Source organism: Trichosurus vulpecula, chromosome 2, assembly GCF_011100635.1.
Source record: "Trichosurus vulpecula isolate mTriVul1 chromosome 2, mTriVul1.pri, whole genome shotgun sequence".
Classification (NCBI taxonomy): Eukaryota; Metazoa; Chordata; class Mammalia; order Diprotodontia; family Phalangeridae; genus Trichosurus; species Trichosurus vulpecula.
In genome coordinates this window covers 369,571,999-369,587,427 of record NC_050574.1, presented here as the reverse complement: position 1 = coordinate 369,587,427, position 15,429 = coordinate 369,571,999, and the positions used below count along the sequence as shown (strand labels likewise).

The 15,429-nt window shown below is 37.9% G+C and overlaps 1 protein-coding gene across 1 annotated transcript in view; it reads left to right on the top strand.

Moving 5' to 3' along the window:
• Positions 1-3,585: 3,585 nt before the first annotated feature.
• RUNX1 (RUNX family transcription factor 1) overlaps positions 3,586-15,429 on the top strand; it is a 138,827-nt gene continuing 126,983 nt past the window's right edge. The window contains exons 1-2 of the mRNA XM_036747235.1: positions 3,586-3,618; positions 10,162-10,415. Of these exons, the coding sequence (XP_036603130.1) occupies positions 3,594-3,618; positions 10,162-10,415 (279 nt within the window). The 5' untranslated portion in view covers positions 3,586-3,593. The remainder of the gene's footprint in view (positions 3,619-10,161; positions 10,416-15,429) is intronic.

Here is a 15,429-nt window from a genome sequence, read left to right as displayed (position 1 = left end):
AGGAACAGAGGGAAAGGTAGTTTGGATTGAAGCATGCAAGAAGGAGAGAAACCATGATTCAATCTGAGTTGGGTTGGGGCCAGGTTAAATAGAGCTTTAAAAGCTTAATAGAAAAATTTATATTTTATCCTAGAAGTGATAGGGATGCACCGGAGTTTACTGAGTAAGAGGGTGACATGGTCAGTTCTTAAGTAGCTTAAGGAAATCACTTTGGCATCTATGTGGAGGATTGATTAGAGTGGAGAGGGATTTGAATTGGAGAGGCCAATTGTTGAAATAATTTAGGTGAGAGGCGATAAGGGCCTGAATTAAAGCACTGGCTCTGTGAGCAGAAAGAAGCTGTCAGTTGATCAAGAGGTTATGAAGGTAGAAAGAAAAAGATCTGGCAACTAATTGGATATGTGGGGTGAAGGAGAGTGAACAGTAGTACTGAGGCTGCAAACTTGGAAAGACCAGAAGGATGGTGGTGCATTTGACAGAAATAGCGAAGTATGGAAGGCAGATGGTTTAGGGTAGGTACATGTGTTATATTTATGTAGATTTTTTTGAATGCTGTATATCTCCATCCCAAATCTTCATATGGACTATTTGTGCCCAAACTGTGGGCCTTCTGAGTTCATTGGTCCAATCAGCCACAGTTGGACACAATCTCAAATCTATCCTGATGTCATTTTGGTCCTATTCAATTAAGAAGGACAACAATGAACAAATGAATGTTATTTTCCAAGTAGAATGCAAACTCCTGTGGACAGAGAAAGTTTAGATTGATCTTTGCCTACTTAGTGCCTAGCACAGTGTCTCTACATGTATCTGTCAAATTTTATGTCTTCTCTGCTTGAAATCCACTACTTTCTCAGCAAAGCCTCCCAAAATCCTTAACTTCTTTCAAAGCTCAGCTACTTGTGGCCTTTCCTGGTCCCTTCAGCTGCTAGTTCCACCACACACACACACACACACACACACACACATACACACACCACCACCACCATGAATTACCATGTATTTACCTTGAACATATCTATTACATACTTATATGTGTATACCTTGCATACAAGAAACAATAAGAAATGCTATTTCTATTGGATATTATCCAAAAATTAAGATACCAGAGTCAATATTTATAATATTCTATATACCAAAATGGCCATATTGGCCTTAACCAGCTTTCATCTACCAAACTCTTTGAGGGCCCAGTTTTTGAAAGTCTTCTCCAGGGCTTCAGAGTCTGACCTAGCTGATTTTCCAAGTATAACATTCATACTAAAAAATAGTGAGTAAATGTTTTACTTTAAAATGGTTATAAAGAGGCTATTGTGGTAAAAGAAAAAAAACTTGATGGTTATTACCTGATTCATATCATAAGGTGAAGTAGGGGGAAGATGAGAAATCTAAGACATGACACTTACTTTAGAAAGTTTGAAATGAGGTGAATGAAAGGACACAGTATTGTAGGCATTTCCCCCTCTAATAGAAATATGTTCCCGAAGAGTGTGTACTATAAACATCCAAGGTAACTGGCTTCTTTGATGGCAAAGTAAAGAAGAGCTTGATTCTTAGACTGCCTTTTCTTTGTGTAAGTCACTTAGAATCTCCAAGGCTGTTATTTATCCTCCTGATTAAGAGTAGCCTTTCAATCTCTAACTTTTTTCTATATTATCACAAAATTATCTATACAGGGACAATGTATCATAGATTTTACTTACCACATTCACCCTGTCAAGATAAAAACAAAGAAACAAGCTATCACATTTGACATATTTCTTTCCGTGTTGTGCTTGAAAAAAAAGCCATGAAAATTTGGGATTTGTGTGTGCTTTTGTAAAGTAGCTTAGAATCACAGCACTATTAGCTCTGCTCAATTAAGTCCTTGCTTTTCAACAATGGTCCCATTATTTTTTAAACTATTGTACATCCCTGCATTTCTCATGTTGTCACTTGGTGGTGATGGAAGGAGTGGGGGCGGGGGACTTTCCAGAGCTGATCCTTCCAGGGTCAGTACTTCTTAATTACATTTCAGTTGTCTAGTCAGTCCTAATGTTTCAGACTTTCTTTCTGAATTGAACTTATTATCTGAATTCAGTATCCATCTGTTATTTCTTATTTTATTATTCTTAATGAGTAAGAACAATTATTTACCTCCACCTCGCTCCCTTTTATTTCTTTATAACTTCCTTTTATGTGCTTATTAACCACAATTTTGCCCCTTTTAGCATGCTTTTATCTATCCATATTTAATTCCTTCTATCTTTCATTATAAGTCACTCCTTCATTTGAGTTGTTTACTCTTTCTAATCACAAAGAAATGACTCCCATTCCATTCCCTATCTAAATCAATCTATGGAAAACTGAAATAATTCCCTCTTAGCAGTAATATCTTAGTAGTAAATAGTCATGATAGCCATATTTCTACTTATTCATCCAGTGTGTGCCTCATTTAAAAATGTGATTGATTTTGATGTAAATTTTTGGTGGCATTGAAAAGCTTTAAAAGTACAACTGTATCACTTTTTTGCATCAAATTTTAAGGCAAAAATACTTGAGGTGCTCATTTTTGCCACCTCCGAGAGGTGGAATTTTCAACATAAACTTTTCTGTGTTACATTACAGTATATAACCTGAAAAGTAACTGAAAATTCATAACATTGCATACATAACAAATGAAAGAAAATGAATTTTTTTAAAAACTCTGCTTATTTGCCTAAAATTGTCAACCTAGTGCCTTGTTTTTAACTCTTCCCCCAATGTAATTTGAAATTTCTGTTTCAAAAATAGTAGCTACACAGAAAAGTCACTTGCAAATGGAATGTTTCAATAACATCATTTATATCAGAGAAAGACAATCTTCAAATAGTCTAAAAGAAAGTGGTACTAGTCCAATAATTTTTCCCTCTACCAAAGGAGAGGAAGAAAAAGAAAGCAAAGAGAAGCAATATTTCTAAACAGTCACTATCATTTGTGAACAAGGAAAATGACCTTAAGATCTATGAATGTTTCTCTTTGAAGATTTATTTACAAGGTCTGATGTGTTGTTTTATTTTAAAGGACACTAACATTTTTATTACATCCATCTAATGATGACTATCTTCCAGGTTTTACTAAGCTGCTTGTACGATGTTGATATTTAATTTTAAATTTAACTATAAACTCACTGATTCCTAGGGTTCTAAAGGCTTTATCATGTTGTGTGAACTTAAAATACAAATAATTTTCATTGTATTAGATAAAGATTACTGGGCAAATCATTCCAGAAAAAGATAAAAATTCACCAGTGGCATATAATGGAAAGCACTATCTTACAGCACACATGATCTTGTGCATATGTGCATGCCCATTTTTATTCGGTGTGTTATTAATGTTTTGAAGAGACTCCATTGCCAAAAACCACACACTATGTGGTGTGCAAAATCAGCATGTATTAAAAATTCTAAGAAGCTTGACACTGGGTTAAAAAGAAAAAAGCCTATCTTTAAAATAAACCAATATCCATTTAGTAGAAAATCTACCAAATATCAGCAATTCAGTAGCAGTTTTCACTTTATTCATATAATTTACTTATTTCACTAATTTCTTTTCTTTCAGAGTGTGTGCATGGAATGAATCCTCCTAGAGACTTTCACGGTATGAAAGACTGCAATTATTTATATTTCGGATCCATTTGAGCATTCATGTGTACATGAATGCATCATATAGACACATGTGTAATATGTTTAGATATAAAAAAGCAAGTCAATTAATTAAACAATTAAAGCAAGTTTTTGCTGATTCAAATATTTTTAAACAGCTCTCCACATAAGTGGCATGCCATATAAAACACTCAAATGAAACCTTAAATAATACCTTTATTTTTGTAGCATTTACAACATCTGCATTCTACTATTATTAAGTGACTCTTTGTAGGAATGCTGTCTAATGTAAAGCTTGGCTTCTGTCAGAACACATTTTATTACCTATTTTAACAATGGTTTTTAAAAATATACTTATTGCAAGCTAAGCAATACAAAATTTTAATGAGGATAGAATGTTTACTCAGCCTTCTTAAATTAAAAGGATTCATTTTTTAATTTCAAAATTTGCTACTTATTATGTTCACAATTGACTTAATGAGGGATACTCTTAATAAAATTAATACATACTGACCACAATATACCTGAATACTTGAATTAAGAAAGGAGACATTGGGGTAAGGTGAGAAACTCCATAATGATATGATTTTTTTTAAAGTTAATTATCTTTGAAACACTCCAGAAAGAAGCATATATTTTAATATTCAAAACCAAACCAATTTATATATTTAGGTATATATCTATAGACTTTGTGTTGTCATACCTTTCTATTATTACACTCAAATTTTCTTGCTTGTGCACTGACTATCCACCACTGTAGTATGTTTCAACTAAGCTATGATAAAATGCATTTAATTAATCCTGGGGCTGGAATTAAATATTTTGAAGCAATTTATACTTAATTGACAGAAACATAGAAAGGTAAAAAAATAAAATCTAGTAATTTTAAACTGAGGTTAATAGAGAAATTTTATTTCACCTACATGCATGATTTCTTCTTGGAAAATTTTCTAAAAAGCAGAATTAAAATATCTTAGACATATCCTTCCCAATCTTAGTTGGATGCTTACCCTAAATTATAGAAGACATTAATAAACTTTTATAGCTTTCAATGGAAATTATTGTTCCTCCCATCTAGACACATACTACTTATTACAGAGTAGGGCAATATTCATTTTTAGCATATTACAAGCATTTTTAAATTTTTTTCTTCCTATAGCACACTTGAAAAAACTTGTGATATAAAATAAGTTTACAGGGTTATCTTTTATTCTTGATTTTTAAGGCATTTGAGGTAAATTGAAGATCCATGGGGTCTTTTCAGTTTGATTTTTTGTGGGAGGTTTTTTTTGAAGGGAGGAAGATAATCCTTTTTCTTTCTTAAAGAGAGAAGTGAAAGAATTACATGCTGCTGAGGTGGTCTCCCCACACCCTTAACCCAAATGGAAAGGATATCATTGTCCGGGATATTGCATTACTGAAATTTGTTCGTAGTATAGTAAACCTAGCAACCCTTAGGTTTCCAGTAACTTCTAAATCAATCCATGATAACTTGCTTTCCATTCACTTTCAGCTCCCACAAAAGAAGAGAAATTATTAGCAGTTTTCCAGATTTTCTCACTACATTATATAAAAGGAGCAGGTCCTGGAAAACAGAAATACAAAACTGTCCGACAGAGAACAAATGAGAAAAACTTTCATTGTTATTATTTGTTATTCTATTTGTCCTGTCTTTAAAAAAAAAAAACTTCCAAGGTCACTTCGCTATTACCAGTTGAAACTCATAAACCCAATCACTAAAACACACGTGCAGTATGTGCAGTCATGTAATTATCAAACTTTCCTTTAAAAGTGATAAGAGTATGACTTCTGTAGTCTGGCGAACAAACTATTGTTTCAAGAGTACCTTCCTTTTGATTACATCTTTTTTAGCACACCATCATATGGCTCCAAAGATCCGTTAGCACACGTTTCCCCTGACAAAGTATGTACAGTTGTGCATTTAAAAACATTCGAACATCCAGGAGTCAGAGTTCATGTCTACCACTCCAAGACGAATAACTTTTATTTCTAAACAATTTTTGGATTTATTTATATCTTCAAAGGTAAATTTGCACAACAGTCTAGCATAGTTGAATGCTGGACTGCACTTAAAATAGCGGCGATACACATTTTACCTGTCTGAGAACAAATCCCCTAAAGGGGTTTTGGTGTATTGTGAGGGGTGCCGTGGGATTGCACATAGATATCAGTGTGATCGGCTTTCGCAGAACCGAGACCTGAGAGAATATTTAGTACTTCTGAAGGAGTAGAAAAAAGGAGTTTTTGGTCTGTGTGTGCGTGTGTGTTTAACTCATTGTCCCTGGAAGCAAGAAAGGAATCTCTTGTGGGTGAAAGGCTGCACTTGATTTCTTTAAGGTTAGCCAGAAATTGATCTTTCTCAAAAAAAACCACTATTAGAAACACAAGTGTTGACCTTTCCTTCCGGTTCAATTTATTTTATAAAGCGTATCAGTACCAAGGAGTTCTCCAAGATTATTCCTATGTCAGTAATTAAGAAGTTTCTCGACTTATAGAGAAATGGGGAAGGGTTAAAGTACAAGAAGAGGAGGAAGAAAGGACTCAGCCCAACTTGGGGATGGAGCTATCAGAACTAGTAGCAGTGGCTCTCCCTACACCCCCACCCCCTCCTACCAAGACATTTCGAAAGATGGTTTGAGCTGAAGCTACTGTGCTGGAAGCAATGGCACAATCCGAGAGAGAAGGAATACAAGGACAAGAACCTTCACCAACAGATACCAATGAACATCCCTAATTTAACTTCGAAACATCTAGTGTGCTGGTCGGCTCGAACTCAGTTCCTACCAAGCCATATTTCCAACCAGGTTGGGAGCGAAGGAAGGGAAACGAAGTATGATACACATAGGTATCTGCTCTAAAATGTTGTTAATGGTCCTCGGTTAAGCTGTACGTATTTATTCCCCCTATGCTTGCTACCGCGCGTTGGCTTGGAGGGAGTGGGGAAACCGGGAACAATCTGGGGCAGTTGGTGCACAGAAAGTTTTCCCCGTTAAGAATTGGGGTGCGGAGAGGATGTGTAGTTGAAGTGGATGGCTTGGACCGGCAAACGTGCCGTAACTACAATACTTAACGCTTCGCAGTCCAGAGTCTCTGAAGCTTCGAAGGTTCCACATGTGCAGGGCTAGCGGTGCCCTCTAGTGTCCATGCTTCGTTACGCCGGTGGTGGTTGTCTGCTGAAGCTGGGAGGGGACACTCCCAGGCGGGATCCTGTACCCACCCCCACTCCCACCCTCGTGGTAGCCCTGGGTTTTGCTGCACCTCTCCCGGGACTTGTATTCTGGCTACGCTAGCCTGCGGTCAATAACTTGGGGGTAGGAGAAGAAAAGATATAATCACTCAAGAAACCAAGGAGAAAACGCTTTCTCTAACCCACCCCACCCCCTGTCCCATCTGCACCTAACCCCAGTTCTCCCTCTCTTTATCTGACATATTTCTCCGCCACATTAAATGCAGCCGCGAGGGAGAAAGAAAGACTTCGAGTGCCAGGCGGAGCCTCTGGCCGAAAAGTCCTCTCCTTCCCCCGCCCCCACCCGCCTCGGTTCCTCAGGCTCCAGCTTCCCAGCTAGGGGTTTCTCGGTCCCCCTACCCCGGGCTACGCAGAAGGGGAGGTGCGAGTAGGGTGCCAGACGGGTGGAGGAGGAGATGAGTGATGATTCTGCCCGGAAGTTCCCAGGAGGGAAATCGACCAGGGGCTTGGAGAGAGCTTGGGGCGGTTGGGGATTTGAACGAGGGAAGTTCCTAGATCGAGTTCGTAGAGTTGATTTTTGTTAGGTGGTCAACTAGAGAAAGAAGCGGCAAGGAAAGGAGGAGAGGAGAATCTGAGGCTTAAGCTAGAGAGAGTGGAGCTGAGATGGCTGTGGCCAGGGGCAGGGCAGTAGAGGTTCCACTGCTAGAGACTGCTTCCTTCGGGGCACCATTCCTGTTGAATACTGGAGAGGAAATAGAAAAGGGATTTTTTTATGGGGGTGGGAATTACCTCTCATTAGTCTCTCCCGCCACACCAGCAAACATTTTTTTTTTTCCCTAAAGCTTAGAATAGGTCGGGACAAGTTATTACTGACTCTGACACAATTTGAAAGGGGGTGGGGGTACATTCAACCGCAGTGAAAAGAAAACAACAAAGATGCCAGGTTGTAGTTTATCTGGATCCCTTAAATGAATCAGCACCAATTTTCTGAAGCCTCAAAACAAGACATATAGGCATGCACAGCTCCCGCTAACCTCCACCCTGCCCTTGTCCTGAATCATTCTCTCCCACCGCCAGGACTGGGGAGGTCGGTGAGCCCGAGGAGTAGGTTTGCGGCTTCGTGTGTACTCTGAGGGAAAACTGGTGACCTCGCTGAGATTTCCAGACAATTATCCCAAGACACTCAGGCTCCATCTGCACAGAGCTCCAATCCCTGCTTGCAACCCTTCCTTTGCAAATTGTATAACAGACTCGAAGGCTTGCATAAGTCCTCCCTAGACCAGCAACCCCTTTCTCTTCCTCCACAGGCTGGCAGCTGTATACACTACAGCTACTCCCGCGTAGCCCCCTTTACACGACTGAAAGGAAATGGGGGTATTTGCAAAGCAAGAGCATCAGGGCCGGGCCTCAGGAAATGTGGTCGGTGGGTGGTAAAGTTCCAATCCCAGCTATAACAAGTGGGTGACTGTGTCTATGTGTTGTGGTGGCCTTGGCATCCCATTGACACACAGGCTCCTCGCTCAGTACAGTAGCGGCAGAGGCTGAATCAACTGGCCAATTCCAGGAGCCAGTGGACTTGAGCCGCGCCCTGGCTTGAACCGGAAAGATTGCTGATTGGCCAGAGTCCTCCCCCTATGCAAATGAGCTGAGGGAATGGCATTCCTCCGAACTCTCTTACAGTAAAAGCACATTCATTTCCAGTCAATCTCATTCATAGAGCCAGAAGGCGCAGGCTGGACCGGGCTTTTCTCAAGACGCAATCTGAGCAAACAAACATCTCACAGAAGGTCATAACGCTGCACTCTCAGTGAGCTTGTAGACAGCTCTATCCAGCTGACTCCCGTGAACCCGTGAAGAATTTCAAGATTTATTTTTCCTTGCCCTGCATTGGTGTTTTTGCTTTTATTTTTTTTCCACTTTTTAATGAGCTGTATTCTTGGCTGGATGCTTTAACGTCTATCCTGGCTACGAACTTTTTTTGTTTCTGTTTCCTTTGACAACTGCTTTCTCTCTCTCTGTCTCTGCGGAAGCAAGTGTGCTGCACTTCAAATAGAAACGTTAGTGTGTGTGTGTTTTAAACCAGAACTGCAGCATCTGCATTGATCTGTTGTTTGAGTCTGATTCAGAAAGGAGTTACACCTGCTGGGTTATACATAATATATGCATATATATTATGTATATAGATATGTATATATATACATATGTGTATGTAGACGTATACATATTTCTATGTAGTTAAACAGTCCTGCTGTGGCTGAATTGAGGAAGATTTGTTTAAGTATTGCAAAAGTTGGCTGATGCAGAATATCAGTTGGCTTCTGAAGAGGGAGAGTGCATGTGTTTGAGTGCTCTTTCGTACACTATAAAACCACAGAGGAACCCACAAGTTTAACCAACACCCCCAAACCCAAGCTCTCAGATGTGGAGTTTTGTTTTGTTTTGTTTTAGCCTGAGAGTTCATCATCTACTGGAACTTTTCTAAAACTTAAGAGAGCAAGGAAAAAAATAATGTTTTAAAAGCTGAATTTTCTACAATGAGCGTTTTGCAAGATTGTATCAAGAGATCATGACAAATACTCCTAGACCAACACAGATGCAACTACTGAAGCTGATTTTCAAGGCTACTTAAAAAAAAAACCTGCATAGAACATTAATGGATTTCTGTTGTGTTTAAATTCTCTAAAGATTATATTGTAAATATTTGATGAAGTACAGTATATGTGTGTGTGTGTATATATAGTGCACATACATTGTTAGCTTGACCTTTGGAAATTACAACTCTTGTCTTTGTGGACTGAAGACAATTTTATATTTTAAAACTGGCTGTACATGAAAGGCACTGAGGTATTTTGTGTTCGATTGGGACTTTAGAAAAATCACCTGGAAAAACCTCAGGCAGTTAACTATCGGAGATTCCAGATTGTATGTGTGGTGGTCGTATTTCTCTCTGCATAAATATTTTAGGAAGTGTATGGGAACTTGGCCTATGGTGATTTTTATAACCAAAGACTGGATTTGAAAACTTAAGAGAAAAAAGTATAAGAAGATTATTTTCGCTACATTTTAACCCACTAAAAAGTCAAGAGCTAAAAGGCGTGTGTGTACATCCTGAAGCCCTGCAACAACGTTAAAACTTTTTTTTTTTTAACTTGGACTGGCTTAGCAACTTACTTCCTCTCTCTGCCCCAATACTGAAAAAATAAAGTTTCACATACTTTTATGTTGGTTTCCAGAGAGCTAATTGCTGAAGATTTGCAGTTATTTCTCTGTTTTATAAGAACTGTTGGGAGACTTAATTCAAAACGTTTGTTGTGATGCGTATCCCCGTAGATACAAGCACCAGCCGCCGCTTCACGCCACCCTCCACCACGCTGAGTCCGGGGAAGATGAGTGAAACGTTGCCGCTGGCTGTCCAGGAGAACAGCGCCTCCCTGGTGGGAAAACTCAGAAGTACAGACCGCAGCATGGTGGAGGTTTTAGCGGATCACGCGGGAGAGTTGGTCCGTACAGACAGCCCTAACTTCCTCTGCTCCGTGTTACCCACGCACTGGAGATGCAACAAAACGTTGCCGATTGCTTTCAAGGTATTTTGCTCTTTTAAACTTTGACCCAGGTGATAAGAAAGAAAGGTGGGAGAGAGGGAGGAAGGGAAGGGGGAGGGGGAAAGGACAATGGGGTACATGGTCATAGGAAGAAGAGGTGAAGGAGAGCCAGGCCCGAGTGAAACTGTAAGGGAAGAGGTTTGTTTTTTTTTTCAGTTCTTGTAACTATTCCCACATCTTGAGGAAACATAACTATTTTTCTAATCTGCCTATCCAGCTCTGCTGTGCCATACCAGACTGGGGATGGGCCTCTTTTTAGCTGAAGCTGTCCGTATTGTGTGGGATTAAAGAGGATGCTGCATTGGTGTAGTGACTTTCAAAGAATATATTAGTTATTTCGGGGCTCCGGCTGTCCAGTAGCTAAGAGGGAAGGGAGGTTGGGGGTAAAGAGGGCGGAGCTACCATTTAGGAAAAGTGGTTAAAATGTACATAGGCACTATAAAAACACCTTAAAAGGCATCGGGTGTGACAGTGCACCTTTTAAAAGTGCCCATACAACTCACAAGGCTATTCTTTTTCTGTCTCTTTCATGGTGAGATGATAGAGTTATGCTTTCCACTCACTTTCTCTTAAAAGGACCACAGGTTAGGAACAAAATTGTCTACACCCAGCATCCAAATGCTACCTCTCTCGTTTCTCTTCTCAGAGTGTTTTTCGGATTTGCCAGTGAGAAGAAACAAACTTATCTTGTAGATTTAATTTATTGGCGAAGTGGAAAATGTCTATGCTAACTTTGGGTAGTGTATTTTTTTTAGTCACTTGGGTGTCGTCTCAGCCAAACAACAGAGCATAAATGATTACACTGAATTTTGAAAAAAAAGTTTTCTGAGTAATTATGTTAAGCGCTAGCCCCATCCCTACTAGATGCCAGGAGTAGCAAATCTTGTTTCTTTTCCTGGAACTATCCTAAATGTTATCACCCGATTCACCTAGATTAAAAGCCTGGAGGCAGTGAAAGGTAACAGAGGGTGTACTTCTAAAGGAAAATGCCTTGAACCAATGCCTAGTTTAGCAGCAATGTCTATTTTGGGTGAAAGTGGGGGAATGGAGCAGGGAATGGGAGTGTGGATGAGGAATTTTTCTCTCACTTTTGATCTAGGAGGCTGCCCTCTTCAGCTTTGGGCTCCTTTAAGCAAGGGCCTTTATCTAGAGAGTAAATAAACAGTCCTAAACATTAAAAACATATTTGCAGCAAAATCAAAACATTTCTTCCTGGGTTTCTGTCCCTTCTTCCTTGATTTTGAACCATCAAGTGCAGTGCTGATTTAAAGGGTTTTGAACAATTTAAGGAGATTTTTAAGGAAGGTGATTCAAGTTACAGAAATGCACGACATTTTTTTCTTTCTCATTTGTGTGATCATACCTTCAGTTCCCTTTTAAATAGCCTTTTGTTTCTGTACAATGTGCATTTATTGACTTAATATTATTTTAGATAATTATGCATTTGACACTGTGGCATAGGGAATGCACAATTATTAACAGAAGTCCCCCCCCCCCCTTGTTCTTAAATTTAGGGCAAATTCTGTATCTGTTGTCCTATAACATTTTTTAAAATAGCTCTCTCTATGAAAAAAAACCCATTCTTTGCCCTGAACAGTTTCATTTTAATTTTTGCTGGGGTGAGAGGTATGGAGTTACCTTATAACTTTAACCCTTCTCCATTTATTTACGCTTAGGGTCAGGAAAACATTTTGAAGTTTAGCTCAGCCTAATCCCTTTGCAAAAACAGTCTCTCTACCTAACCCTCTTCTGCCCACTCTTAGACCTATAGCAAAGCATAAGAGCATTTTCCAAAGTCCCGAAGACCATGCAGAGATGTCCAAGCAAAAGGAAGACTTTTACAATGCTACTATTTAAAGGAATAGCAGGGTAGGATGAGAGAGCCCAGTATCAATCGTATCGGTATGGGTAATCAGGTGCCTTGGTTTAACACTTGTCGCCCAATGACATTTCACATCATTCATACTCACATTTACTTTGAGTTAAAAATTATATAATTAAAGATACCGATTCCCTTGCCCCAACACATAAAACTGCACATCTTTGAAAGTTACTTTAAGAGAAAAAGTTATTCCTTCAAAAATACTTAAAGAAAAAAAAGGCGTAAGTCATTAGTGAATTCCTCTGCTTAAAAAAAAAAAAGGCTTATTTGCCTGAGTGATGTTTCTTTTTAGAGATGTCTCCTTCTTTCTTTATTTCTTATTTCTCAAATTAATTAAGATTCTTGAATTCTCTGAGTTTAGTAACTTGTATACTGTAGCATGTAGGGCAGGGGGACTCCCCTTAAAATTTAAGTGCACATTGGGGAAAGAAATTATCAGAGTAATCAGATTAATTACAATTCCTCATCCTGTTCAAATACAGGTCTGCTTCTGAGTAACTTAGTTTTTCCCCAATGAAAATTGTACTGAAATTTACCTCCTCCATCTGTTTTCCTTAATGCACAATGAATGCAGAGGTTTGGTATTGTAAAGGAGAGTGGAAGGGAAAAGCCTTCAAGGAATGACTAGGCCAAAGCTGAAATACCTCTTTACCCATGCTACCTACTCCATTTAGTGATTGCAGAACTTTTCAAAATTTACATTTTAAGAAATTTCAGTTAACTATGTAAAACATCCCGCAGCAAAGCAGCAAAAAAAAAAAGTACAAAACAAACCAAAGACCTTGAATAAAAAACATTCCAGATTCCCTCTAAGGGACAAACTACATCTGGTGGTAATAGTAACATTGAAAGATTTTAAGGCTTCCTTTAGCCATCTCCTGACATGCTATGTCTGCGATCTAAAGGGTCATGAATTACTATAAAATAATTCTGAAGTTGTTGTGCCATAGTTGCTTGTCTTAGATAATGAGATGCATTTATTTTTTAAGTAGTAAGAATGTCTATTTTGATAAATTTTAGGAAGCCTTACATCTGCTGCCCATAATAAGTTTTTTGCAAAAGGTCCTTATCAAACATATCTGAGTGATTTAAAATATCATTTAGAAGGCATTAAATAAACTTGAGAAATGAGATGATATTAGGAAGTTTGGTTAATGCTATTAGTACACTAAAAAAATACCAAAGCTTTGGGACCTTGAATGGCCTAGTAGATAACATTCTTTATAGAGCAAGAAAAAGCTAAGGGTTCTTTCTGTCAGCAAGACCACTATTCCTAGTCGTAAATGAAATATAATCTCTACTGGATTCGAAGTTCTAGTGCACAGCTTTCCTTTGGATACCAGAAAATTAAGGGATTTTAAATTAAATCATTTGTAACTGTGACTTAAACTTAATAATGTTGGGTTTAAAATACCAATGATGTTGTGAAAGGAGTAACCAAGAGCTGTATCAGGACATCCATAAAGCATCCATGTACTCCTGAGTATGACAGTATTGTCATCCTTCTCAGTTTCCTGACGATATTTTAAAAACAGAAAAGTAAGTCATAATATGAGAGCTTCATCCAACAGGCCCCTTCTTGTCTGTTTAGTCTGTGTCATAATGTAAATGTTTGTATTTTCCTACCTATTGTTTATGATCTTTAATTCCACATACTCCTCCTCCCCCCATCTCCAAAGGCTTAAAGAAATTATTTTTGATTTCTTTTCTATTATCTATAGGTGATAGTTTGTGATATTAACAGAAACCTTAGTTTAAAAATCAGCTTTAAAATAATTAAACCCAATCCTGGAGCTTTAATTATATAGTAATAGTCATGGTAGTAGTCATTTTGTGGCACAAAATAGAGAAGATAGTGATAGCTCTGTATATTTGTTATTCAACTCCTCCCTTTAGCTCCCACTAGAGAAACAACAAAAAAAAATCATATAAAGCATCAAACTCAAATCAGCACACTGAAGGACTGAGGGCATGCTAAGATGATAACTTTCAAAATTAAATATATATCTATATCTATATATATATATATATATATATAATCCTAATTTTCTTACCTTTAAAGTTTTATACCAGCAGACTTTTACAATTTAACAAACATAATACTTATCATATTTTCAAAGATTTGTTGAGAAATCCAAAGCGGGTTGCTCATTTCAACAGCCAAATTAATAATTTGTACAGCATTAGCAAAATGGAACAAAATAATCACAGAGCTGTGATGATTTAAATGGAACTTTGCTGAGACAGAGGTGATTTAAAATATATATTCGTAAAGCAGATTTATTTATTTTGACCTTTTTACAAATTCGGCCTCAACAATGAGTTATTCACTTTGCAAAACAAATATTTTAACCCTATCCCTGTGTACTTAGTGAATGTTGAATTAAATAAGGAAGCCTGAGCCACCATGGGGAGAAAGAAAGGAGGAAGTAGAAATATGTACTTAAGGAGGGCATTTCAACACTGTGTGAGACTAATTATATTTAGGGAAGTGAGAAAAAAAAATCCAACACAGCAGAAGAGATCTAATGGAGTAGAACTGAAACACTCTACATAAAGAATGCTGAAGTGATAGTGGTCATTTAAAAAAAGCAATGGGCTTGAGATTTCATCATCTAAAGGCACTCCTGTTGAGGACCTCCCTCATCTAATGCAGAATGGCACCTGTTCTGTAACTTTTATTTTTTTTGAGCATTGGCTGGGGTCCTAGGAGGTTATTACTGGCCTTGGACCACACAGCCAGTATCTGTCAGAGGTGCAACTTGAAATTACGCCTTGATGTCAACTGTCCATCCACTTTAGAAAGGATGCTTCTTGTGATAGAGTGGTAATATGTAAATAATGAATAGAGAGAGATTAAATCATCCCCCTTTGTTAACCAAAGAGTTTATCATATTTCAGGTCTAAATTAAACAACATGAAAGGAATTAGTATAAAAACCAAAGACCTAGAAGCAGATTTATAATTTTTTTAAAGTAACAGCATTTTTCAAAAGCTTTCTATAGGAGACAACAGCAATTAGGTTGAAGAACAAAGACAAAATAAATTTCCTTCATTCTAATCTCTTGGGAGTAAATTAGGTAAACAAAATGCTCAACTGTTACACAGGTTTAA